Source organism: Marmota flaviventris, chromosome X, assembly GCF_047511675.1.
Source record: "Marmota flaviventris isolate mMarFla1 chromosome X, mMarFla1.hap1, whole genome shotgun sequence".
Lineage (NCBI taxonomy): Eukaryota > Metazoa > Chordata > Mammalia > Rodentia > Sciuridae > Marmota > Marmota flaviventris.
This window is the reverse complement of record NC_092518.1, coordinates 73,815,254-73,842,902: the sequence shown is the minus strand read 5'-3', so window position 1 is coordinate 73,842,902 and position 27,649 is coordinate 73,815,254. Positions and strand designations below refer to the sequence as shown.

Below are 27,649 nucleotides of genomic sequence, written 5' to 3'. Positions count from 1 at the left end.
AATATAATTGATTCAACGTAAGGCAACCAAAGGGAGAGAAACATGCACAATTTCACACAGTAACTGGTCTTGATGGAAAAACCAATGTTTATGGCCAGGTTGAAGATTCTTCTCACTTCTTCATAAAATATTTCAATTGCTCCTGTAGGGAAATGAGCTATAAGGAGAAGCAGAAAAACAGAAAAAATCATCTTAAATCTTAAGTTCTACTACTTCATCAAATATTTACTTATATAAACCATAAATAACAATTGTCAGTTGCTATTTATAAGGTTATCTTACAATGTTCCAAAGAACAGTTCCACAGTAAAAAATGCATGTCCAATATTTTAGTCATGATGTTGCCCTTTATTATGCCAAACTTCAAAAGCTTTAAATTGAATATGCTTTTAAAAATTGAATATGCTTGCTGTTAGGAATTTACGTTTCTGTGAAGGATATACAGAGGCCATAGTTCAAGGAGAAATGAGATGGGGGTTCATTGTAGCCATATTCTAGGTGTCAGAAGATAAGGCAGTTTGAATAGTCTCTTGTCCCAATGAACATGATTAATCTTATACTAACTCTGCTGCTTCTTGACATGTTTTAAGAAACTATGAAACCCAGTCAGGGTCCTGACCATCCTGACTAATCAGCAACCTGATGATGTTCTACTTATGCTTTCTAAATCAAAAGTCATAAACCTTTTGTGGGTGTAGAATGTAATTTTTTTTAACTTGAACTGTACTATGACCAATTATATTTATAGATGTATACTATCTTTGGGACAAAGGCTGTTTTTTACATTATCCAATTTAGGTCATTCCATATCAGCATGGATTTTTTAGTCTGTGAAGTGAAAGGAAAAAAGCCGTATAAAACAAGCCTGTGCTGCACAATTCCTAAAAACCACTCTATTTGCTGTTTTCAGTAATTTATATATTATTCTCACTCAGATGCTGAGTGACTCTAAAGGATCATGACCACAGCTAGTCACTGTTCCAGTTCTTTCTCCTTTGTGGGCTCTTTTTCCTACTTCCCACTAAAGGTAGTTTTTTTCCCTTAAGTCCAGACTTCTTGCTGAACAATGAACCCAACCAACTCATCTAATCCCACACATTCAATGATTATTTCTGTGTATGGGCCTCTCAGATCTCCCATTTTCAAAAGCACTTCCAAGAACACTCATTATCTTTCCCACCCCTCATGCCCTCCAAATCCTCTTCTTGTTGTCTTAATTTCAATTAACAGTACACCATTTTCCAATTATACAGTCTTTAGACTCTTAGACTATTTTTCCCTTTGCCCTATAAGTCTGCTAACATTTAGATATGGAATGTGCCCCACAGGCCCAAGTGTTAAAGGTTTGGTCCCAGTTTGTGGTACTACTGAAAGGTAGCAGAACCTTTAAGCAGTGGAGCTTTGCGGGAGATTTTAGGTCATTTGGGGCATGCACTAAAAAGGAATCGTGGGACCCTGGTCTCTCCACTCCTCATTTTTTTTGCTTCCCTGCTATGAGGTGAGTGGCTCTGTTTCACCATATGCTCCCCACTGTGATGTGCTGCTTCACTACAGACCCAAAAGCAAAGGGTCTCAATGGCCATGGACTGGAACCTCCAGAACTGTAAGCCAAAATAAACCTTTATCTTAATAAGTTTGTTATCTTGGGTGTTTTTTCAGTAATGGAAATCTAACATAATATCTAATGAATTCTTAAGTTCTGGTTCCTTCTATCACTTGCACCTCCCCATTCTAATTTTTCCTACATGCTGCTAGAAGATAAATCTTTCTGAGTTACTCTCCAGGTAAAACAAACCAAAACAAAACCTATTGGCTCTTTATGACCTCCACCCCAAATCTAAACTCTTTAGCCTGGTATCACCAACTTTGAGCCATTGTACATGCTACCCAGTCATAGAATACCCTGCTTTCTCTATGTCCTTATTAAAACTCTACCTAAATTTTAAGGTCCCAGGTAAATACTATCTTCTCCATAAAGCCTTCCCTAATCTCCATAGACAAAAGCAAGCTCTCATTCCTTTAAATCCCTACCCCTCTTGTCAATAAATCTATGTGGAATATATAAGCTAACATAAAGGTCTCTGAGTAAATAAACTTTATAGCCACATTTCTACATTGAAAATAGCACTCCCCACTACTAACTACTTACATGCAGTAATCTTTGTATTAATTGTTCACCTGGTTGTCTACAAACAGTACTCGTATACGTAATTTGCTGAGAAGAAGGGAATATATAGAACATAAGAATACCTCTGGCCTTGTAGGGATGGGGGATGGGAGCAGTGCCTCTATTTTAAGAGCTCTGAGCTAAGCCTATTGTGATAAAACAAACACTGGTTTCTTTAAAATTGTTACCTGCAACGATATAGGGCTGGAGTTAGCATACATTTTCTATACAACTACTTTACCTTCATTTATCGCACTTTTCTCTCTTCTCTTTTCACTCTGCACACTTTCTTGTGGTTTTGAATACTAATCATTCAAGTTAGAAATCTGACATGTATCCTTAACACTTCCTTCTCCTTCACCAACTGGTAACTGACTCAAGTCCTGTCAATTCTTTTAAATATATTCTCTCGTATGTAAATGTTCATGGTAGCATTATTCATAATACTCCAAAAGTAGAAACAATTCAAATATTCATCAGTGAATGCATGCAATAAATAAAATGTAACATATCTGTACAATGGAATAATAGAAATATGGACAATTATTTAGTCTTACATGGAATAAGGTACTGGTACATACCACAACATGGTTGAATCTTGAAAACATTATGTTAACTAAAAGAATCCAGGGAGAGAAGATGGTGGATTAGAGGAAGTATGTACTTCCTAACAGTTCCTTAGCAGCAGACTTAAAAAGCGGAAGATTGCTCCTTGAGGTGGGTAACTAAGGGAACTCACTGAAATTCAATACTGGACAGTAAAAGAAACCATAGAGACACAGAAAGTCAGAAACTTCAAACATAATTAGAAATAATACTTTAGAGAAGCAACCGCTAGGTTGATGACCATGGCTGCATCCCTGGCTGCTGGCAGGAGGGAGTACACAGGCAGAGAAAGCAAAGTTCAGTGAAAAATAATAGTTTGTAGGGTAACCTGTGTAATAGAGAGGAAGGATGATCTTAATGGACCCAGGGTCAGTGGGGGAAGCTGTTGGGTGAAAAGTGCTCAGCCCATGGGCAGACAGTTTGGAAGGAGCCAGTGCAAGAATTATTTATAAGCACTGTGTGGCAGCAAGCAGAAGCAAGAGATTGGGAACTCACAAAAAATTTGCAGTCACCTATATGGGCCACAGAGGGTGTCTAGGTCAGTGTAACTGAGACAAGTGCAAAAGAATTGTGCTTAGAAAATCTAGGCTTAAGCTACCAAGAAGACAGAACTCCCTTTATTGTTGACAACTGATAACAGCTACTGGGAAGACACCAATCACAGCCAGATAGGAATGTCTGCACTCCAGGGCTGATACTGGGTAATTCACATCCACAGCAGTGAATGTGAAACCTGTGGAGGTTTAGACCTTATACCTAAAACAGAATTTACAGAAGTCATCTGTGATCCAAATGTCCTGTAGAGATTGGCATATTCCCAGCAACTGTGGGTGTGGATCAATCTCAAATACCCATCAACAGAGTTCCAAAGGTCAGCCAAGACTAAATCCCAGTTATTGGATTTGCTAATTCAGAACTCCACTCCATCCCCACTTCAGGAATATACCATTTGTAAGCACTCCCTAATATATTCCATCCTATACTGGGAGACAGGAAGCTGAGAGCTACTACAACCAGTTTTGGCTCCTAGCCAAAATGGTAGCTAAGTAAGGAACATGAGGATGCTGGACTTAACCCCCAGCCCTTGACCCAAGTGTTACAGAGCCTGTAGGGCATAAGGTAATGGGACATAATGGGACATGCTGCATCAGAAAAGAGGAAACTTAACTTGCTGGCTGCTACCTGCTTCCCAGTCCTGGGGCCACATGTGGCTAAGAGAGCACCTAGCAATTAGCCAGAAGGCATTGCCCTGGGTTGTGATGAAGAAAAAGACCACCTCTAGGATAGGCTCAGAACCCCTCTGCCCTCAAGGACAGCTCATGTCTCCCATTACTGCCTGTAGGATGGGTATAGATGTAAATTCTCCCCACCCTGCTGACCTTTACCCTGATTGGCTCCTGTACATTATATTAGCTGTGTATGTTTTCTCATTAAACGAGATCCTGCTTTGTCTGATTGTCCTCCAGGAAGGGAGGGCTGGGTGTGGGTGGCCAGTCGACCTTTACCTTTCTTGGTGTGCTCCCCCAATCTCTCCCACAGGTCAGGAGGGAAGGGGGGGGCTAAAAACCCCGACATCTGGCACCCCACGCGGGACACGAAGAACTCAGTTCACCAAGAGTGAGAGTATCAAGCCAAGCCAAGCGAGTTTTCTGAGGTAAGTGTATCCCTGGAAATATGGGGCAATATCACACTAGGCATAACGACCCAGCTCTTATGCTGAAAAGCCAAGGTTTAGAGATCTTGGATGCGCAGGCCAAAAAGGTCCTGGTTGATGGCTGAGTGGGAGGAGGAGGGAGAGGTTTGCAAGAGGGAGCCAGGCCTGCCGGTGGGACCCCAGGTGTTTCTTCTCATGACCTGCTGCAGGCCCCACAGACTCCCAGGCGTCCTGTCCCACTCCACCCTCGGGCATTGGGCCACCTGGGACCACACAGTACAGTTGGTGAGGAAGACGGAAATTAACCTGGGAGAGGTACCCTCTCTGAGGGACTATCTGCCCTCAGAGCCTGTTTCTCTCCTGGCCCCTCAAGAGGAACATCTAGGGGTGACAAAGACCCTTTTAAGACACCTACTCCTCCTACCACTAATCCTTGGCCTGGTCCCCTAAATTTCACACTAACTGCCCCTGTCCCGGAAGACATGGTAGACAGGATGGGGAACGGCCTCCGCCATATTGTCATTCCCCCCCACCCCAAATTCTCCACCCTCTTACAAAAAAAAAAAAAAAAACCTCAAAAAAAGGATGGGCCTAATTCGCCCTGGGCTGAAACCATCCTCCAGGGTCTGGAAAGGTCAAACTCCGCCTAAGACGCCCTGCCCACAGTATAAAAAGGGATTTCATTGGCAAAAGGATTATAAGTCCAAATTTGATATTGAGGGTAAGCCTTTAAACTAGTAATGGGCTGCCCTCCAGCCCCGTCACCCAAAGGAGGCGCCCCGCCTAGACACTGGCCTAGGGCCCACTGGCCTGGCCCGTTCAGGCTGGGCCAGGCGGGGCAAGCGGCTAAACCAGGCCTGGTGGGCGCCATGCGGGCGGGGCCAAGCGGAGTCCCAGGCTGCCACTGCTCTGAGCCCAAGCCTGGACCTGCCCACCCAACCTGGAGGCACAGTCTCACAGGCTCTTGCTCCCTGTGTGGCTCGTGGCAGCGAGTCCGGGACACTCCCCAGGGTTGCCAGGGGATGGCGATAGGGAGAGAGAATGGCCTTCCAGTGCCGCCTGAGGAAAACAGCTTCCTTCAAATTGGCAAAATAATGAAATGAAAAATTTGAACATTTTAGCTTTGTTTGGGAACATTAAAATTTGCCAGCAAGGAGCCAGCGGGGACTCAGAGGGCTACCAAGGATCTTGCCACCTTCGAGATTGGCCCTGCTTTATATAAAAAAAAAGGGGGGGGGGAACAACCTGCCATTCTCATGCCTCCTGAGCTTTATAAATGCAGGGTTAGCAATCTCAAATCCTTAACAGCTGATATCCAGAACTCCAGTTTAGCTATCAGTACATCTCTCCCACACCTGGAGGCTAATGGATAGATATGTTAATGAGCACCATTGAGGCCTATTTCCAATGTAAAAAACCTTGAGGCTTACTTCCTGGGAATACCTTCAAGCCCATATGCAAGTTACAGGAAGAAGGATGGGATATCAAAAGAAGAGTCAAACCCAGGTGGTAGCCAGGATGCTTTTTTCAATATCTATTTTAAGTAGATTTTGCCTTACGCTCACATATACTCCAAAGCTGGCACACCAAAATGGTTTTTCTGCTATTATGCCCTCTCCCACGTCATGGAGTGCTGAGAGCCACGGCTGAGTCTGTATGGCCCCTGGCATTTTGCCAACAGTATTGATTGACAGGCACCTCTGCCTGTCCGCCTCTGCCGCAACTTTTGAGTTCTCGCACTATTTTGGAGTTCTCATGGGGATTTCCGGGGATTCCCCGAGAGTTCCCATTGGTTGGGGAAGTGCAGGAGGAGGGATTTCCGGGAGAGATAGTTCCCGCTGGGGGTTCCTGGACAAGCCTCGTGGCGCGTTCGGGAGGATTCCCCGGGAGCTGTGTGAAGTGTTTTCCTGCAGTTTAAAAATAAAGTTTGTTCCTGCTTCAGTGGCTCGTGATTTGTGCCCAGCCAGACTGCGGCATTTGGTGGCCCGTACCGGGAGCCCCGGGACACTCAGGGGTAAGTGACGAAAAAAAAAGCTGCTCATCCATAGATAGGACGGGAGCAAATCTGCTCATCCCTAGGCAGATAGGGCGAGAGGAAAAATGGTCATTTCAAGAAAATGGAAAAGATTGATACAGTATGTTTGTGTCTTGTTTTGTCTCAGTGTATTGTATTGTTTTTGTGCTGAAAATATGGAAGGTGTGAGAAGTAAATTACTAAGGGAAGAAGACACCCCAGTGGAACCAAGAATAGTTAGGGCATGTGTTGATAAGAGCCCAGGAACTCTAGTCAGAAAGAAAAAGAAAGTTCAGAAGAAGAAGGATTATCAGGAAAAAAGTTGCAGCAAAAGGCTATTACTAAATACTTTTCATTACCGGAGGGTGCGTGAATCGGTGCTGCGGCTGCCACGTGTGCGAGCCGGTCACAGCGCAGCAAGGATTTTCCAAGAGGCGGCGGCGACTGGCCCTTCCCCGCCTCCTGGCCGGGGAGCTGGCTCTTCCACTGCCGCGAGCCCAAATCTAGACCTGACCTGGAGGCACAGTCTCGCAGGCTCTTTCTCCCTGTGCCCAGTAGCAGTTTGAGACCGGGACTCTCCCCAGGGCCATCTGGGGCTACCCGGGACGCTACAGCCGCAGAAGACGCTACTGGTGTCCCTGATGTTTGGTCATTTTCAATGCCAATAACTAAGCTACAATGGTTCTCCCACACCTGGAAGCTGATGAGTAATGAACACTATTAATGCTTATTTCAAATGCAAAAAAACCTTGAGATAATGTACTAAATTGTTCAGAAGGTTGTTTTCTTAGTAGAATACTACAGGATTTTCTTTAGCCATCCAGAGTTCATGCCTTCGTCCCAGTGCCAGTGAAGACGAAGGTGGAAGAATTTCCAGTGTTGCTGAGAAACGGAAGAGACTTCGGATCAAGCTAGCTGCCTGCAGAACTTACCTGGACTGTGATTTAAGCTAGCTGCCTGCAGAACTTACCTGGACTGTGATTTACCTGGACTGTGAGTTAATCTATTGAGACACTGCTTTACCTGGACTGAGATAACAAACTGTAATCTATAACAAATTGTAACTCGGTATCTTTGCTAACAGTGTCATTGCTGGTATAATTTTTCCAAGGGCTTCTTGCATGGAGCCATCAATTGGCTTGGTATTATGGCATTTTGTATCCTCCCTTTCTGTTTGTAGCAGGTTATTTATGGTGTTTCTGTAAAAACCACTATGGTCGTTATTTAAATTAAACAAAAGGGGGAAATGTTAGAGTCTGCAAACAAGTCAAAATAACACCTGGCATTTTGCCAGGGGAATGTTAGAGTTCATAAACAAGTCTGGATGGTGCCTGGCAAAATGCCAGAGGGAGTGGTTTGAGAAGTAACAAAAACAAGCTATTAAGTGTGGAGATTCCTTATTGGTTGACTGATGTATCTAGTTTATGTTAATTAGATAAGCTGTGTGGAATGTATAAATACTGCTCCTGTCCTGCAATAAACGGCTCCTACTCCTGCTGTATCAACGTACACAAGTTATTCGTCACCCCCCGGTTATTTTGCTGCAGCCGGACTGCGGCAGAAATGCCGCAGTCTGGCTGGGCACAAATCACGAGCCACTGAAGCAGGAACAAACTTTATTTTTAAACTGCAGGAAAACACTTCACACAGCTCCCGGGGAATCCTCCCGAACGCGCCACGAGGCTTGTCCAGGAACCCCCAGCCGGAACTATCTCTCCCGGAAATCCCTCCTCCTGCACTTCCCCAACCAATGGGAACTCTCGGGGAATCCCCGGAAATCCCCATGAGAACTCCAAAATAGTGCGAGAACTCAAAAGTTGCGGCAGAGGCGGACAGGCAGAGGCGCCTGTCAATCAATACTGTTGGCAAAATGCCAGGGGCCATACAGACTCAGCCGTGGCTCTCAGCAATGGAGTTCTATTTTATTTTTTGAGCTCATAATTTTGATCCTACATACCTAGGTTAATGTTTTTCTGATCAGTTCTATTTTTTGATCAACTGTGGAGGTTTTAAACATTGCAATGGAGATTTCACCTGTGAAAAGCTACAAGGCCTTTACTATTGTGTTATGTGTGCACACTTGTGTTATGTGTTATATGTCTGTATGTGCGTATGTCCATATGTCATACACATGATATAAAAATTGGCAGATATATGAGGAGCGCTCATGAAAAATTAAAAAAAAAAATGGATCCAAATATCTTTTATTCACGTGATTTAAACAGTTCGATTTAAATTGGGTAAACAGATGAAAGTAAAGATGTCTTTAAAATTAAGCTTACAAGTTTTTCTAGGTGTTCAAAAAAAAACTAATAAAATATTGATGTCTGTGAAATAATCTACCTAAATTCAGAAATTTACAAGGATTGTTTCAAAATGTGAACAAAAAAGGAGGTTAACAGATGGAAAGAAGAAATTCGAAGGTTCTAGATATAAAAATCATATTTACTAGAAGAGAAAAAAAGTGTTCCTAAATAAAAAAAAATCTTTGTGATAAATAAGAGTTTAAGTAAGTGATAAAGAAGGTCTATGTAAGTTTGTTTTTACAATCAGTCATATGTTAAAAGGACAAAGATTTCTTAAAACATTAGTTTACCCATAACATTGTGTTTTAATAAGTTTTGTTTCTTGTTTCTAGAGCAAGTAATCTTAAAAAAAAAATTAAACAGTTGGTTAAACAAGAACTGTTATTTTAGAGAACTGTGCTATGTTATTTATTTAAAATCTAAATTTGGTTAATATAAAAACATCAGTGTAATTGTGGTGCTATTAATGTGTTCATATCTCCTAGGTATACAAATCTGTAAGGTAGAAGCTTTAAAAGAGCATTATATCAAGCAGGTGTTCTAAAGTTGTATGGTAATTTTAGGCTTAAAAGAAAAACATATTGGAGATTTATTTATATCATTTGATGTTCTATAACTGGACCTGTTATCAATAGGATGTGTAAAGTTTTATGTTACTTTTTACATTGAGGTATGATTCTTTAATTGTAAAAATGAAAAGACCATTCTGGACGCTTTGCCTGATTGTGACCAGACTCCTCATTGTCTCCCTCGTGGCATTCATCGTGGCCACAGGGATGGGAACTGGACTTGCTGGCCTCTGTACTTCTTTACAAATGTGCAATAAGCTTTCTCAGCAGATGATAGATGGTATGCACCATGTTGCCAACACTATCTTAGACCTGCAATCTCAACTCATTCCTTGGCTACAGTTGTCCTCCAAAACCGTCATGACCTGGACCTACTTACCGCTCGAGAAGGGGGACTATGCCTATTCCTACAGGAGGAGTGCTGCTTCTATGCCAATCGCTCTGGTATCGTCCAAGACAAGATCAAGAGACTACAAGAAGGCCTTAAAACCTGTTGGAATGAACTGCAATCTAGCTTTCTAAGGACTGGACTAACGGGTGGGTGGCTCCCTTATCGAGCCAGAGCTGTTCAACTGATGGTGGTCTGGCAGCAACACGCTGTCTTACAAGATGCTGACTGGGAACCCTATGAGGTTGGTCATGCCCCTACCAGGACAAACAGGTGTAAGCCGGGAGCAGAAAGGTGTCCTTCACAGGCGATAGACATCTCCCTTTCTTAAAGCTTCCCATTGGGTCTGCCGACCCTGCAGGTGAACTGCCAGAAGAGCCAGAGTGGTAGTCAATGACGGGTAAGATCCCCAGAGGGGGACGACCTAAGACAGGCACACTCTCAAGTAAGGCAAACACCTGCTAATAAAACAAAACAGGGGAGATGTAGGTCATAATGTAACGTGGGGCATGTTGCATCAGAAAAGAGGAAACTTAACTTGCTGGCTGCTACCCGCTTCCCAGTCCTGGGGCCACATGTGGCTAAGAGAGCACCTAGCGATTAGCCAGAAGGCATTGCCCTGGGTTGTGATGAAGAAAAAGACCACCTCTAGGATAGGCTCAGAACCCCTCTGCCCTCATGGACATTACTGCCTGTAGGATGGGTGTAGATGTAAATTCTCCCCACCTTTCTGACCTGATTGGCTCCTGTACATTATATTAGCTGTGTATGTTTTCTCATTAAATGAGATCCTGCTTTGACAGTTCTCCCTGGAGCGTCTGATTGTCCTCCAGGGAGGGAGGGCTGGATGTGGGTGGCCAGTCGACCTTTACCTTTCTTGGCATGCTCCCCCAATCTCTCCCACAGGTCAGGAGGGAATGGGGGACTAAAAACCCCGACAAGAGCCCATAATACAAAGAAAGAAAATCTATCCTTGCCAACAGTTTTGAGCACCTCTGGAAATAAGCCCTTTATTTCTCATTACGATTTATCATATTTTTCCACATGCCCCTCTTTTAATTTTTAATTTAATTTTTCACACACATATACATATATATTTATTCATATGAATTTACTTTAATTGCTTTCTTCATCACCCATTTATTATTTAGCTTTGGTCTGACTTAAGTGGGATAAAATTATATGTGGGTTTGAGTTGATCTTACATTTGTCCCTATTATTAGGCCTACTATTACCACTTCTTTACTCTCTTCCCCCACTAGTAACCAAATTTTCCTGTTGCCTCTTCCTCTCTTTCATTTTTTTTTTTAAACCGAGGATTGAACCCAGGGGCCCTTAACCACTGAGCCACATCCCCAGTCCTTTTTATGTTTTATTTAGAGACAGGGTCTTGCTGAATTACTTAGGGCCTTGTTAAATTGCTGAGGCTGGCTTTGAACTCACAACCCACCTGCTTCAGCTTGCCGAGCTGCTGGGATTACAGGCATATGCCACTGCACCCAGCCCTTGCTTTCATTTTTAAAATTACTTTTAGTTATTTTTTACTCCTTCTTTATAGCCATCATCTGCTACCTATCTCCTGCCTCTTCCCTGTTAGTATTTTAAATATCTCAAACTTTATCTTGCCTTCCTACCCTATTTTCTCTTCATTTAATAAACTGTAATTGTAATATCTGATAAAATAATACAGTTTTTGTAATTCCTACCCCATTTATGTTGTGATTAAGTGGATGTTGTAGTAGACACCTGGTGTATAATGCTCGATCTAGTTCAGTTTTCTTTTTTTTTTAATGTTGGAGCTGATATTAAATGCTGACCCTACCATTCCTATGCAGGTAGCAGTTAGTGTTATAGATATCAAAACAGACACCAGACATTTATCTTAAGGCTGTACATCTGTTGCTAACATTAGTGCTATTCCTGGCTCCCCTCTTCCTCTAAGAGGGGCTAGGAAGGGATTGAGACATTTCAGTTTTGTTAAGTAGAGATCCTGCTGCTGAGCAATACTCACAACTCAGTCAAGTAACAGCAAATCTCACCCCACATGATCTAGCCCCACCTGAGCCCCAACAATATTTCAACACAGAACTGGGAAGACAAAACCCCTAAACTAATAACCTAGCCCCAAGGAGGAACAACCAGAGTGGGACCTCAGGTCTCATTCCCGGATACATATTCATACATCAAAAACAGGGAGAAATCTCAGAACAAAAAAATATAACTACATATAAAAGGACATATGTATGAAAGAGAAAGAGGAATCCATTTCAATTGATGCACAAGTCCAGGACCTCTGAAAACATATGAAAAAGGCAAACAAATCTTCTCCCTACAAAATTTACAATCTCCAACAAAGGATCCCACATATACAAAAGTGGATGAAATTCTAGATAAAGACTATGGAAACTGTTTATTAAGGGGCTGGGGTTGTGGCTCAGTGGTAGAGTGCTTGTCTAGCATGTGCGAGGCCCTGGGTTCAATCCTCAGTATCACATGAAAATAAATAAATAAAATTTAAAAAGAATTGTGTCCAACTACAACTAAAAAAATTTAAAAACTGATTATTAAAATGTTCAATAAACTAAAAGAAGCTCTAAGGAATGAATTAAGAGAGCAAATACAGGAGATGAAAGATCATTTCAATAAAGAAATAGAGATAATGAAAAGAAACCAATCAGATTTCTTGGAAGTGAGAGACACAATGAATCAAATTAAAACTTCATTTGAAAGCATCACCAATAGATTAGATTGTGTAGAAAATAGAACATCAGGTCCTAAAGATGGGGTATATGAACTTGAATACCAAGTATACAATAAAGAACAAAAAATAAAAGACCACGATCAGAATATACAGGAACTCTGGTACAGCATCAGATAATAAATTCAAGAGTCATTGGAACAGTAGAGAACATGGAGATATAGGCTAAAGGCATAAAGAACATCTTTGAATGAAATGGTAACAAAAATTTCCCCATATCAGAAATGAGATACACATCCACATACAGGAGGCATATAGGACCCCAATTAGACAAGATCAAAAGAGAACCTCTCCAAGACATACCATAATCAAACTGCTTAACATAGAAAATAAGGAAAGAATATTGAAAGTGTCAAGAGAAAAACATCAGTTCATATTTAGAGGCAAACTAATAAGGCTCTTTTCTGACTTATCAATTCAGAGTCTAGAGTCAAGGAGGACCTGAAATGATATATTCCAAGCTCTAAAAGAAAACAATTGCCAGTGAAGATTGCTATATCCAGCAAAGCTATCTTTCAAAACTTAAAAACTTTCCATGACAAGGATAAACAACACCAGCACTACAAATATCAGAGATATACTGCCATAGAGAAACAACAACAAAAAAACCTCAAAGATCCCTCCAAAATGAAGACCATTAGAAGGACAACAACTAAATGAAAATCAAGACAGATTTAAATACAGCCATCAAACCAAAATGTCAGGAAACAACACATACTCAAATAACACTGAATGTAAATGGTCTCAACTCCCTAATTAAAAGACATAGATTTAGTAACATAGATTACTAAATGGATTAAAAACAAGATCCAACTACATGCTGTTTGCAAGAGACTCTTCTAACAGGCAAAAACAACCACAGGCTGAAAGGAAAAGGATGGAAAAAAATTCCATGCAAATGGGAGTCCAAAATCAAGCAGGATTAACTATTCTCATATCTGACCAAGCAGATGTCAAGCAAAAATCAATCAGAAGGGACAAAGAAAGCCAATACATACTGGTAAAGGAAACAATGAACAAGAAGATGTAGCAACAGCAAATATATATGTCCAATGTCAGTGTACCAAATTACACTTAAAAACCCACTTCTTGACATTAAATCCCAGATGTGCCCCAATACAATAATATTTGGTGCCAGGAACAGTGGCACAAACCTGAAATCCAGTGGCTCAGGAGGCTGAGGCAGGAGGATTGAGAGTTCAAAGCCAGCCTCAGTAATTTAGTGAGGCCCTAAGCAACTCAGTGAAACCTTGTCTCTAAATAAGATACAAAAAAGGGCTGGGGATGTGGTTCAGTAAATAAGTGCCCCTGAATTCAATCCCTGGTACCAAAAAAAAAAAAATTGGGTGATTTCCAATCATATATATTCCAAATAATATAAATTATTATTTATAATACTATAAATTTCCAATTTATAGTATTATAAATAATACTATAAATCAAATGAACGGAATAAATATCTATAGAATATTTCACTCTAAAACAACTGAATTTACTTTCTTCTCAGCAGCTCATGGAACATTTTCCAAAATAGGCCTTATTCTTGGTCACAATACAAGTCTTAGTAAATACAAAAACTAATATTGTCCTATGAGATCATAATGGAGTGAAATTAGAAATCAACAGCAAGAAAAATAATAAAAACCACATAAAAACAACAGAGATTGAACAATACTCTTTAAAATGAGGAATGGATTATAGAAGAAATGAGAGAAGAAATCAAGAAATTCTTAGAAACAAATGAAAGCAGAGACACCAAAATCTCTGGGACAGTATAAAACAGTTCCAAGAGGAAAATCTATAGCATTGAGTGCCAAATTAAAAAATATATCCCAAATAAATAAGTTTATGCTCCACCTCAAGGCCTTAGAAGAAAATTAGCAAACTAATTACAAAACCAGTAGAAGACAGGAAATAATTAAGATCAGAGCCAAAATTAGTGAAAAAAAAAAAAAACAATACACAAGATCAATGCAACAAAGAGTTGGTTCTTTGAAAAGATAAAGAAGACTGATGAATCCTTAGCCAAACTAACCAAAAGAGAGAGAACCAAATTTTAAACAATTAGAGATGAAAAAGGAGATATAACCACAGACATTTCTGAAACCCATGGGATCATTAGAAACTATTTTGAAAATTTACATTCCCATAAACTGAAAAATCTAGAAGACACTGTCAAATTTCTAAATACATATGAGCTCGACAAGTTGAACAGGAAGAGAGAGAAAAATCTGAACAGACCAATATTAAGTAATAAACCTGAAACAGCAATTAAATGCTTTCCAACAAAGAAAAGCCCAGAACCAGATGGCTTTCAGCTGAATTCTACCAGGTCTTTAAAGAAGAACTAATACCAGTCTTTCTCAAATGATTCCATGAAACTGACAGAGAACACTCCCAAATACATTCTATGAAGCCAGTATAACCCTGATACAAAAGCCAGACAAAGATACAGGAAAGAAAACTACAGACCAATATCCCTGATGAACACAGATGCAAAAATCATTAATAAAATAAGCATTCAAAAGATATCAAGAAGATAATATACAACATGATCAAGTGGGTTTCATCCCAAGGATACAAAGTTGGTTAAACTTGCACTAATCAATAAATGTAATTAACCACATAAATAGAATTAAGGACGAGAATCATATGGTCATCTCAATAGATGCACAAAAGGCCTTTGATAAAAATCCAGCACCCAATCATGTTGCAAACACAGGAGAAAATAGGGATAGAAGGAGCTTACTTTGACATTATAAAAGCTGTATATGACAAACCCAAGCCAACATCAAACTGAATGGAGAAAAAAATGAAAACATTTCCTCTAAAATCAGGAACAAGACAAGAATGTTTATTCTTACCACTTCTATTCACTATAGTTCTTAAAACTAGTCAGAGCAATCAGGCAAGAGAAGGATATTAAATGGATACAAATAGGAAAAGAAGTACTTACATTATCTCTGTTTGCTGTTGACATGATCTTACATATAGAAGACCCCCCCCTCAAAAAAAAAAAAAAACTCCACCAGAAGACTTCTAGAGCTGATAAATTCAGCAAAGTAGCAGGATACAAGATCAACATTCATAACTCAATAGCTTTCCTATATTCCAACAGTGATTCTACTGAGAAATAAATCAGGAAATTTATCCAATCTGTAACAACTTAAAAAATATTTGGGGATTAATCTAACTAAAGAGGTGAATGATCTCTACAATGTCAATTATAGAACACTGAAGAAAAAAACTGAAGAAGACTTTAGAATATGAAACCTCCCATGTTCTTGGATAGGCAGAATTATCATTGTCAAAATGGCCATACTGCCAAAAGCAATATACACGAATCACCATCTAAATACCAATGATATTCTTCACAGAACTAGAAAAAAACAGTCCTAAAATTCATTTGGAAGAATAAGAGACCCAGAATAGCCAAAGCAATCCTGAGTAAGAAGAGTGAAGCCGGAGGCATCACAATACCTGATCTCAAATCATACTACAGAGCTATAGTAACAAAATCAGCATGGTATTGGCATCAAAATAGAAATGAACACCAAAGGAATAGAACATAGAGACAAATCCACATACTTACAGTCATCTAATACTTAACAAGTGTGTCAAAAATATATATTGGAAAAAAGGTAGCCTTATAACAAATGGTGTTAGGAACTGAATATCCATATATAAAAGAATTAAACTAGATCCCTATCATTTACCTGCTAAATATACCCAATTAAAATGGATCAGAGACTTAGGAATTAGATCAAAAACCTTGCAGCTGCTAGAAGAAAACACAGGGTCAAAAATCCATCATATTAGTTGGGCACAGTGGCACATACCTGTAATCCCAGCAGCTCAGGAGGCTAAGGCAAGAGAGTTGCAAGTTCAAAGCCAGCCTCAGCTACTTAATGAGGCCTGAAGCATTTCAGCAAGACCCTGTCTATAAATAAAATGTTAAAAGGGCTGGGGCTGGGGATGTGACTCAGTGGTTAAGCACCCCTGGGTTCAATCCCTGGAGGAGGAGGAGGAGGAGAAGGAGGAGAAGGAGGAGGAGGAGGAGGAGAAGGAGGAGAAGGAGGAGGAGAAGGAGGAGAAGGAGAAGAAGAAGAACAATCATATTGGTATAGGCACTGACTTCCTTAAAAAGATCCCTACAGCTCAATAAATAAAAATAGGAATCAATAAGTGAGATGGCATAAAATTAAAAAGCAAATAAAATGATTTAAAAGTGTGAAGAGAAAGCCTATAGGAGAAAATCTTTGCCAGCTACTCATCTGAGGAATACTATCCAGAATATATATAAAAAACTCAAAAAGCTTAACACCAAAAAAACCAAAAACCAATAACCCAATCAATAAATGGGCAAAAAAATGAAAGAGACATTTCTCTAAAGAATATATGGTCAATGAATATATCAAAAAAAAAAAAATCAACATCCCTAGGAATCAGGAAAATGCAAATCAAAACTTCTTTGTGACTTTAACATACCTCTTTCACCACTGGATAGATCTTCCAAACAAAAACTAAACAAAGAAACTACAGAGCTAAATAATACAATCAACGATTTAGACTTAACAGACACAGAGTATTTTATCCATCATCAAGCAAATATACCTTCTTCTCAGTAGCACATGGATCCTTCTCTAAAATAGACCATATGTTATGCCACAAATACAAAAAAAATAAAGATACTACCCTGCATTCTATCAGATCTTAATGGAATGAAATTAGAAATCAATGAGAAAATTAAAAATAGAAGCTACTCCAACACATGAAGACTAAATAATATGCTACTGAATGAACAATGGGTAGCAAAAGACATCAGTGAGGAGATAAAAAATTATTAGAGAACATATCAAAATACATAAATACAACATATCAAAATCTCTGGGACACCATGAAGGCAGTACTAAGAGGAAAGTTCATTGCATTTAGCTCATTCATAAAAAGAATAAAAAGTCAACAAATAAATGACCTAACATTACATCTCAAAGTCCTAGAAAAGGACGAACAAATCAACTCCAAAAGCAGAAGACAGGAAATAATTAAAATCAGAGCTTAAATCAATGAAATTGAAACAAAAGAAACAATTGAAAAAAAACTAACAATGAAAAGTTGCTTCTTTGAAAAAATTAATAAAATTGATAAACCCTTAGCCATGCTAATGAAGAGGAGGAGAGAGAAAACTCAAATTACTAATATTTGTGATGAAAAAGGAAATACCACGACAGATACTATTGGAATACAGAAGATAATTAGAAACTAGTTTGAAAATTTATACTGCAATAAAGGTCTAAGACATCAACAAATTTCTAGAGACATATGATCTGCCCAAACTGAATCAGGAGGACATAAAAAATTTAAATAGATCAATTTCAAGCAATGAAATTGAAGACACCATCAAAAGCCTACCAACCAAGAAAAGCCCAGGACCATATGGACTCTCAGCTGAGTTCTGCAAGACCTTCAAAGAAGAACTAAAAACAATACTTCTCAAATTATTCCATGAAATAGAAAAACAGGGAACCCTTCCAAACTCATTCTATGAGGCTAGTATCACCCTGATAACAAAACCAGACAAAGACACATCAAGGAAAGAAAGCTTCAGACCAATATCCCTGGTGAACATAGACACAAAAAATTCTCAATATAATTCTGGAAAATTTAATACAAAAACATATTTAAAAGATAGTGCGCCATGATCAAGTGGGGTTCATCCCAGGGACGCAAAGTTGATTCAACATACAGAAATCAATAAACATAATACATCATATCAGTAGACTTAAAGCCAAGAATCATATGATTATCTCAATAGATGCAGAAAAAGCATTTGACAAAATACAGCATCTCTTCATGTTCAAAACAATTTAAAAACTAGGGATAGTAGGAACATACCTCAACATTGCAAAAGCTATCTATGCTAAGCCCAAGGCCATCATCATTCTAAATGATGATGAATTCCCTCTAAAAATTCCCTCTTTCACCACTTCTATTTGAAACTCTAGCCAGAGTGATTAGAAAGACAAAAGAAATTAAAGGGATACAAATAGGAAAAGAAGAACTAAAACTATCACTATTTGCCAATGACATGATTCTATAATTAGACGATCCAAAAATTCCACTAGAAAACTTCTAGAACTAATAAATGAATTCAGAAAAATAGCATGATGTAAAATCAACACCTATAAATCAAATGCATTTCTATAAATAAGTGATGAATCCACTGCAAGAGAAATTAGGAAAACTACCCCATTCACAATAACCTCAAAAAAAAAAAAAAGAAAGAAAGAAATACTTGGGAATCAATCTAACAAAAGAGGTGAAAGATCTCTACAATGAAAACTACAGAACACTAAAGAAAGAAACTAGACTTTAGAAAATGAAAACATCTCCCATATTCTTTGATAGGCAGAATTAATATTTCCAAAATGGCCATACTACCAAAATTGTTATTCAGATTTAATGCAATTCCTATTAAAATCCCAATAACATTCTTCATAGAACTAGGAAATGCAATCATGAAATTCATTTGGAAAAATAAGAGACCCAGAATAGCCAAAGCAATCCTTAGTAAAAGAGGCATCCAATACCAGACCTTAAACTATACTACAGAGCAATAGTAATAAATACAGTATAGTATTGGCATCAAAATAAACATGTAGACCAATGGTACAAAATAGAAGACACAGAGACAAACCCATATAAATACAGTTATCTCATAGTAGACAAAGGCGCCAAAATCATACATTGGAGAAAAGATAGCCTATTCAACAAATGGTGCTGGGAAAACTGGAAATTCATACGTAGCAAAATTAAATTAATCCTGTCTCTCTCTCTCTCACCCTGCACTCAACTCAAAGTGGATCAAAGACTTAGGCACTAAAACAGAGACCTTACACTTAATAGAACAAAAAGTAGGCTCACATCTTCATCATGCCGGCTTAGGACCTGACTTCCTTTACAAGACTCCTAAAGAACAAGAAGTAAAATTAAGAATCAATAAATGGAATTGATTCAAATTAAAAAGCTTCTTCTCAGCAAAGGAAACAATCAATAACGTGAAGAGAAAGCCTACAGGAATCTCCAGCAATTAGAGAAATTCAAATCAAAACTACTCTAAGATTTCATCTCACTCTAGTTGGAATAGCAATCATAAAGAATACAAGCAATAATAAATGTTGGCAAGGATGTGGGGAAAAAGGTTTACTCATACCTTGCTCGTGGGATTACAAATTGGTGCACACCACTTAGGATAGTATGGAGATTCCTCAGAAAATTTGGAATGGAACCACCATTTGACACAGCTATCCCACTCCTCGGTTTATATCCAAAGAACTTAAATTCAGCATACTACAGTGATGCAGCTACATCAATGTTTATAGCAGCCCAATTCACAATAGCTAAACTATGGAACAAACCTAGATGCCCTTCAACAGATGAATGGATAAAGAAAATGTGGCACATATACATAATGGAATATTAGTTAACCTTAAGGAAAAATGAAATTATGGCATTTGCCGGTAAATGGATGGAACTAGAGAACACCATGCTAAGTGAAATAAGCCAATCCCCCAAAACCAAAGGCCAAATGTTTCGTCTGAATCTTTACTTTGAATCTTGCAGAGGGGAGTGAGGGTAGGGGTGGGGCTAAGGGGATGGAAGTATGGTAGGATTAGACAGACATTATTACCCTATATACATGTTTGATTACACTACTGGTGTGACTCTGCACCATGTACAGCCAGAGGAATGAGAAATTGTGCTCCATTTGTGTACACCGTCATGTTTAACTAATTACAACAAATTTTAAAAAATGGAAGGGAGGACCAGTAGAATAGAAGAAGATGATAAGGGGGAAGAAGAGTATGTAAAAAAAAATCCTTATCATGCCTGCAAGGGACCATACACTGCAGCTTCTGCCACTTCTCCAACTTTATGTTAAGCCACTCTCTTCCTTGTTTAAATATTCCATAGGTCCTCAGAGAGGCCAAATTGTTTCCCAATGTGAAAAATTATATTTATTCCACCCAAAGAATCTTTTTATCCCAGTCTTGGGTTGGACTTATTCTTCAGGTCTAGGCTTAAATATGGTTTTCTCAGAGAGGTCTATCATGATCCCTCAATTTAATTTAAGATTCTCTTTATTCTAATAGCACCATTAACTTTTTTTCCTTCATAGCACTTCCTTACAATTTTTACCCTTATATTTGTATGATCATTTGTTTGCTGTCAGTATTTCCTGCTAGAGTGTTAGCTCCGTGAAAACAACATTGTAACCCAATGCTTTTTCATTCCATAGGCCATCACTGTTAAATGAGTGAATTTTCACAAGGACCTTGATCTATCCTGATACCCTTATTAGAAGATTTGTCCACCACTATTCCTTTGAGAGTAATAGCCAAAAATAACAATAGAAATAAGATTAGTTGTAGGGTGGGGAGTTCTTTGTATCAAATGTTTTCTGGTTAATTTAAAAACATACTTCTCACCTGATCATTTTTTTGTTTTTCCTGTATCTTAAGCCTCTCCAGCACAGAGTGTAGATGACTCTGGAAAACAAATTGTATGAATGATTACTGCTGAGTCTCAAAGGAAAAGAGAACCAAGGGAAACAGTTCGTTAAATGATTTGATAAGAAAACTGTCAGTTACATAAAATACACTCCTTTTCAAGAAATTAGTGTGTAAAAACTACTCCCTAACTATGTGCTATCCTCTTTGATTTTATACACTCTACACAGCAGGCCTTTTCTAGTTTAGCATAAATCATTTGGCAATGGGGACCTATTAAAGAAGCTGTCTTGGATTCTAGTGCTAATTTCTCCTCCATTTCTGATTCCTACTCAATTTCCACTCACTACAGCAGAATATTGCTAATCTTAACTAATAGCACTCGTAGTAACAATAACTATAATAATACCACATACCTATATTTTTCAGAATATGTTCATAGCTATTATCTTTGGATATTCTAAAAGAAAACTCCCAAAGTGGGTACAGCTTGTGTAAAGTTGCTCCCCTTCTATGACTACCGTTCTACAGGGAATGAAATCTCGTAAATAATTCTCCAGATGCTTCAGAATTTCTCTCACTATCATGAGGGAAGCAAATGTTGCCTAAACACACATTTTCCTTTTGTTGATGCTCTTAAACATGTAATAATAAAAATAAGGCAACATATTTGTTCTTATTTAAGCATGCATCAGAAAAATTTTAAAATGAATTTAGCTAATTCTTTTCACTGAAATGAGTACATTTTGGTACAAATAACAGGGTTAAATCTATGCCCTAACATTTACTGTGATTCTTAGTTACTTAAACCTCTTTGAGGTTCAATTCTTTAATTATAAAATGGGAATGATGAATGTATCTGTTTCAGAGCTCTGAAGATGAAATGAGATGATACAAAGCTCTTTATGTAAAAAAAATAAATAAAAGCTCTTTATGTGCTAATTGCATAGTAAATGCTCAATACTGGCATTTCTTTTGTCAAGTCACCTGTTACCCTCTACGAAATGCTTACATTAGATGACCAAAATTATGTAGGTAAAATGAAACAGGGTTTTTATTGGAGGTTTCTAAGAGGTTTTTTATGTTCATGAATGAATAAAAATACTGTATAAATATATGTGTGGAAATACAAAGATAGAGATTTTGAAAGTAAGATATCAGGATTTCTTTATACCAGCCATCAAGAACTTACCTTGAGAGTCAGGTTTTCCACTTTTCTGATGAGATCCTTTTGTCTTTGTGCTTTGCTCTGAATCAGCTGGAGCTTTTTCTCCTTGTAATGAATGTGCTTCTGAATCTCCACAACTAACAGAAGTAGAGAGAGACTTTATATGTTTGAATGTAGCCTAAACTAACAGATTGAGATTCAAGTAAAGTAAAACCACTAGATATCTAAGCAAGGACTCTCAAATTTGGTCTTCCATCTGTTGTGTATTTAGCCTTAGGCTTTAGCACTGCCACTCATCTCTATCCCATCCCTTGTCTTTTCCTCTAACTTACCTATTGAATTGATACTTTCCTTTGTCTCATACTGGCTACATTCAAAAATTCTGGCCTGTAGCTCCCTTTCTAGAGCCTCTTCAGAATCATCTTCCTCGATCTCTTCCTCTTCCTCCTCCTCATCTTCATCTTCATCATCCTCTTCCTCCTCTTCCTCCTCCTCCTCATCCTCATCCTCGTCATCATGATTATTACTGCTGGAATCACTGAACATCTCCAGAAGCATATCATATTCTATTGGTTTTAAACAAAAGGAAAATGAAAACTCTGAAGCTTTGCAAATGACTCCCACTCCAGATACAATTATACTCCTTACCCTCAAATCCACTGGGCAACCAGAGGATTTTATAAATGTTTTTTTTTTTCTTGTAGGAAGATTATTCCCTTCATGAAATAAGGAGAGGAAATACAAACACTAACATTCATTTATCTATTCCATGACCAAGACATTTAGAGAATCTAAGGGTCCATAGGAAGTTGAATACCAGGGATGGATGGGAGGTAGAATTCTAATCTAAAACACTTAAGGCACTGGAGAACCAATAAAAGGGAAGAAGGACAAAGGTATCCTTTTTCTATGACTGGCCTGTGAGTCTCTGAATAATGATCTGGCATACAGTTAATGCCTGCACCTATCTGAAGCTCCCGCTCTGTCTTTACTAAAATACCTGAGATATGGCCCTGCTTGTAGCCACTCATTCCTGGGGATATTGGAAAGCCTGGAATGCAGCCTTGACTTTCTATTTCCTTGGTTTCATCATCAGCAATGACTTCCCATCCTGAAAGGAAGAGGCAGTCAAGGGAAAAACAGAGGGAAGGGAGAAGGCACTGTTGAAATGGAAGAAGCTCTTTGCTAAAAGTGCTATTTAATTTCATCCAACTTTAAATCATTTGTATCTGTATTCCTAGTGTGGAGATGTGGCTTATATTAAATTACACAAGTAAATAAATTTCTATTACATGTATTTACTGTTCCTAGTTATTAAGTAACATTTCTCAAAAATCTCAAGTACTGTATATATACTTCAAAATTGGTTCACAAATACTGGAAGTGACATTTGTCAGCACATGCACATGGGGTGGAATAGACTATACAGAAAATATTTGGTACAAAGGATACGGGCACTGACAGCTTCAGCATCTGAACACAGCAGTCTCTTCACTTCTTTCTCCACATCTGGAGAGTCAATGTACTGAAGCAAAGTACAGGAGGGAATACCAGTGGCTTCATTTGACAAGCTATGTTTTGCAGGATGGCTTTTTTCCTATATACCAAGGAATTTGAATGATTAGTGCTCATCACATTCTCATCCTAGATGCTCAAAGTTCTATTTTATTTATTTTTATTTTAGTAAAGACCTCCTTCAGAGGTACAATCCTTAGGCTCAGTTATTACTTATTTGCCCTGATTCTTACTGGCAAAGAACTATAATACCTATTAGTTATTTAGAAATAATTTGGTTTAAAGATCCAAATTCCTAGATTTCACCTCCCAGTGTCTTTATTATTAGAGATGTTCCTATAAAAACTTAATCCTAACTACATGTTCTCCCTTTAATCCAGCTTTAGACAATTATCTCCACAGCAACCAATTTGTCATGCCACAAATAGAAATCAAGAGGAAATAAGCAATTAATTGTAAATAAACGTTGGTAAGAGTGAATCCTGGCTTCCAAGGAGTGGCTTTTGAAATAAAATCAGATAAAAAGCAGACTGGAATATACAGGGCCACTGGCCACACTGTATCTTTTCATTTAGGAATTACTGGACATTCAACAATGAATTCATTATTCAGGAAATCAAATCTAGTATATGTATATGGGGAATGGGTGTTAAAAGTGAGAAGGAAGGCTCAGAAGTAACCTTTACAATTTATATTATTTGTTTGAAACTAGTGAGCTATTTAAACACATTAAAAGTAAATGATGATGTTACATTATGATTTTTCTACCTCAGTAAAGGTGATTTCTTCAATTTGCTTGAAATCAGCAGTCTATGAAATAAAACATAATAAACATAATAAAAAGTTACTTTATGATTGCTCTATTTCAGTAAAGCTTCAAGAGCGCTATAACTATTCTTTAAAAAAATTTTTTTAAGTTTAGTTGGACACAATACCTTTATTTTATTTATTTATTTTTATGTGGTACAGAGGACTGAACCCAGCACCTCGCACATGCTAGGCAAGTGCTCTAATGCTGAGCCACAACCTCAGCCCCATACAACTATTCTGAACTTAGTTTTACATTTAGTAGGCCCTCAATAAATGCTGCTGACTAACAAGAGTATAAAGTCCAGGCAACACATGGATTAAAAAAACTCAAGAGTAAAGATATCAGTTCTCCCCAAACCGATCTATAAGTTTAATGAAATTCGGATCAAAGCAAGGCTTTTTGTAGATACAAACAAGCTTATTCTAAAATTTATACAGAAATGTATAGGCTCTAGAATGGTTTAAACCATCTTGACAAAGAAAAATGAAGTGAGAAGTTTTCTGATTTTTAAACCATTGCTTTGAGATGTGCTGGAGAGATTGACACATGGATCAGTTGAACAGAATAAAGAACCCAGAAATAAATACACACAAATACGTCCAACTGATTTTTGGCAAAGGTGTGAAGGAAAGAATACAATAAAGGAAGAATAATAAATAGTGCTGGATCAACTGAGCATTCTTAAGCAAAAAAAAAAAAAAAAAAAATGAACCTGGAACTAAACCTTATACTTTTACAAAATTAACTAAAAAATGGATTGGAGACTTAAGTATAAAATGTAAAACTTTTAGAAAAGAAAAAGGAGAAAGTATTTGGGATCTGGGCTAAGAAAGACTCCTTAGATTTAACACAAAATGCAAGATCCCTTAAAGAAAATAAATTTAATAAATTAGACCTCATCAAAACTAAAACTTTTGCCCTTCAAAAGATCCTGTAAAGAGGATGAAAAGACAAGCTACAGTCTAGGAGAAGATACTGGCAAACTACATATATGATCAAAGACTTGTATTCAGTATATAAGGAAAACTCTTCAAACACAACTATAAAGTCATTTCAGAAAATGAGCATAAGGCATGAACAGATGCTTTACTAAAATGTATATATCTGTGCAAAATGAACACATGAGATATTCAATATTGTAGCTATCAGGGAAATAAATACAAATTATTATTGTAATGAAATCACTATATACCTATCAGGATGGTTAAATTTTTAAAAATGGTGATATTATGGCTTTTGGGGAACAAAGGCAGAATGTTACAGTTTAGATGTGGTATACCCCCCCAAAACCCCATGTGTGAGACAATGCAAGAAGGTTCACAGAGAAATGATTGGGTTGTGAGAGTCTTAATCCAATTAATGAATTAATCCTCAGGGATTAACTAAGTGGGAACTGAAGTGGTAAGGTGTGGCTGGATGAGGTGGGAATTGGGGGTGTGGCTTTAGGTATATATTTGGATCTAGCGAGTGGAGTCTCTCTGCTTTCTGATCACCATGTAAGCTGCTTTCCTCTGCCACACTCTTCCTCCATGATGTCCTGGAGCTGGCCTTCTATGGACTAAGACCTCTGAAACTGTGAGCCCCCAAATAAACCTTTCCTCCTCTACAATTGTTCTGGTCATGTCTTTTAATCACAGCAGTGGAAAAGCTGGCTAAAACAGAAATTGGTACCAAGAGTGGGATTGTTGCTGTGACTAGCCTGACCATGTGGTTTTTGATCTTTTGGGAATTGGTGAGAGGAATTTTGAGATGTGTGGCAGTGCAAGCTGCTTTAGATTGTTGTAAGTGGAGTTTACAGGGATATTATAGGGAAGCTCAGAAGACCAGAATGCCAATAGGATCGTAGTCAGTGAAGACAGGGCTCAAGAGGGTTCAGAAAAGGAGAACTCTATTGGAATTTGGAGTAGAGGCCATTCATACCATTCATGTTATGTTCTGGCTGAGAAGTTGTCTACATTTTGCCCCTGTCCTGAGACTTTCTGTGGAGATGATTTTAAAAGCAATGGACTTACTTTTTTAAACGTTTTTTTAGTTGTTAGTGGACCTTTATTTTTTATTTATGTGTGGTGCTGAGACTCAAATCCAGTGCCTCAAACATGCTGGGCAAGCACTCTGCCAACTGAGCCACAACCTCAGCCCCCAAGCAATAGACTTCTTAATCTGGTAGAAGAAATGTCTAGGTAGCATAGCATTCAGATGTCGGCACAGATATTGCTGGCAAATTTTAGCCAAATTTATTGTGATATTCAGGAGCAGAAAGCAGAGCAGAAATATTTGAAAAACTTGAACTTGAAAGGCAGGAGTAAAACTGGAGCTAAGAAAGTTGCAGTTGTTAAAGACATTACTGACACTAAAGAAATGCTAAGGACTTTGCCTAGAGACTATTAGAAAGATGGCTTTAGGGCATCTCAGGAGCTGGCAAGACCACACCTCTCTCAGGCTCAAGGGAGTAAAAGTGAAAATTCTCTTGAGAAGAGACCAGTGAGGAATCCTTCTGTACAAGGGGACCTGTAAAGCTTTTTTCAATATGCTCAGCCACCCAGACACTGAAAGGCTGCTGCAGCTAGGGTCCGTGGAGGCTTGGTACTGCTCAAGATGGCAGCAGACCTTGGCGTCAACCACATGGTGCTGGTTCTGCAGGAATGCAGGATGCTGGAGTTAGGGGGTCATGGAGGCTTCCACCAAGATTTCAAAGGAAGGCCTTGGAAGCCAGGCAAAGTACAGCAGGGTCAGAGTCCCTGCAAGCACTCTCTGAGAAAGCAAGGTATGGAGATTTGAGGAGGTAGCCAAAGCTGCCATGGAGACCCCGAGATTAAGAAATGCCAGTGACATGGGATACTGTCCTAGGAAAGCTGCAGGAATTGAGCAGAGACAAGCCAAAGAAAAGCCACTTGCATTGTAACCAACATGGCCACAGGGGTGGAGTTATAAAAGCATTTTGGAGAGAACATCACAATGCCACGTGCCCCAGATCCTGGACATGGAGCTACAGGACTTGTTTGCCCAGCTGGATTTCCATCTTCCCTTGGTCCTATCCATGTCCCTAATTTGGAAATGGAAATGTTTACTCTGTACCATTATATACTGGGTACTTGTTAACCGCTTTTTAATTTTACAGGAGCTCACAATGTGAGTTGTCTTGAGCCTCAGAAAAGATTTTGGACTTGAACATTGAGCAATCTC

At 38.5% G+C, this 27,649-nt stretch overlaps 1 protein-coding gene across 1 annotated transcript in view; it reads right to left on the bottom strand.

Moving 5' to 3' along the window:
* Positions 1–10,005: 10,005 nt before the first annotated feature.
* Positions 10,006–27,649, bottom strand: part of Taf7l (TATA-box binding protein associated factor 7 like) — a 31,122-nt gene continuing 13,478 nt past the window's right edge. Inside the window, exons 7-13 of the mRNA XM_027933804.1 lie at positions 24,424–24,465; positions 23,593–23,665; positions 23,141–23,251; positions 22,473–22,706; positions 22,165–22,277; positions 20,945–21,011; positions 10,006–10,070 (exon numbers count right to left, since the gene is read on the bottom strand). Of these exons, the coding sequence (XP_027789605.1) occupies positions 10,006–10,070; positions 20,945–21,011; positions 22,165–22,277; positions 22,473–22,706; positions 23,141–23,251; positions 23,593–23,665; positions 24,424–24,465 (705 nt within the window). The remainder of the gene's footprint in view (positions 10,071–20,944; positions 21,012–22,164; positions 22,278–22,472; positions 22,707–23,140; positions 23,252–23,592; positions 23,666–24,423; positions 24,466–27,649) is intronic.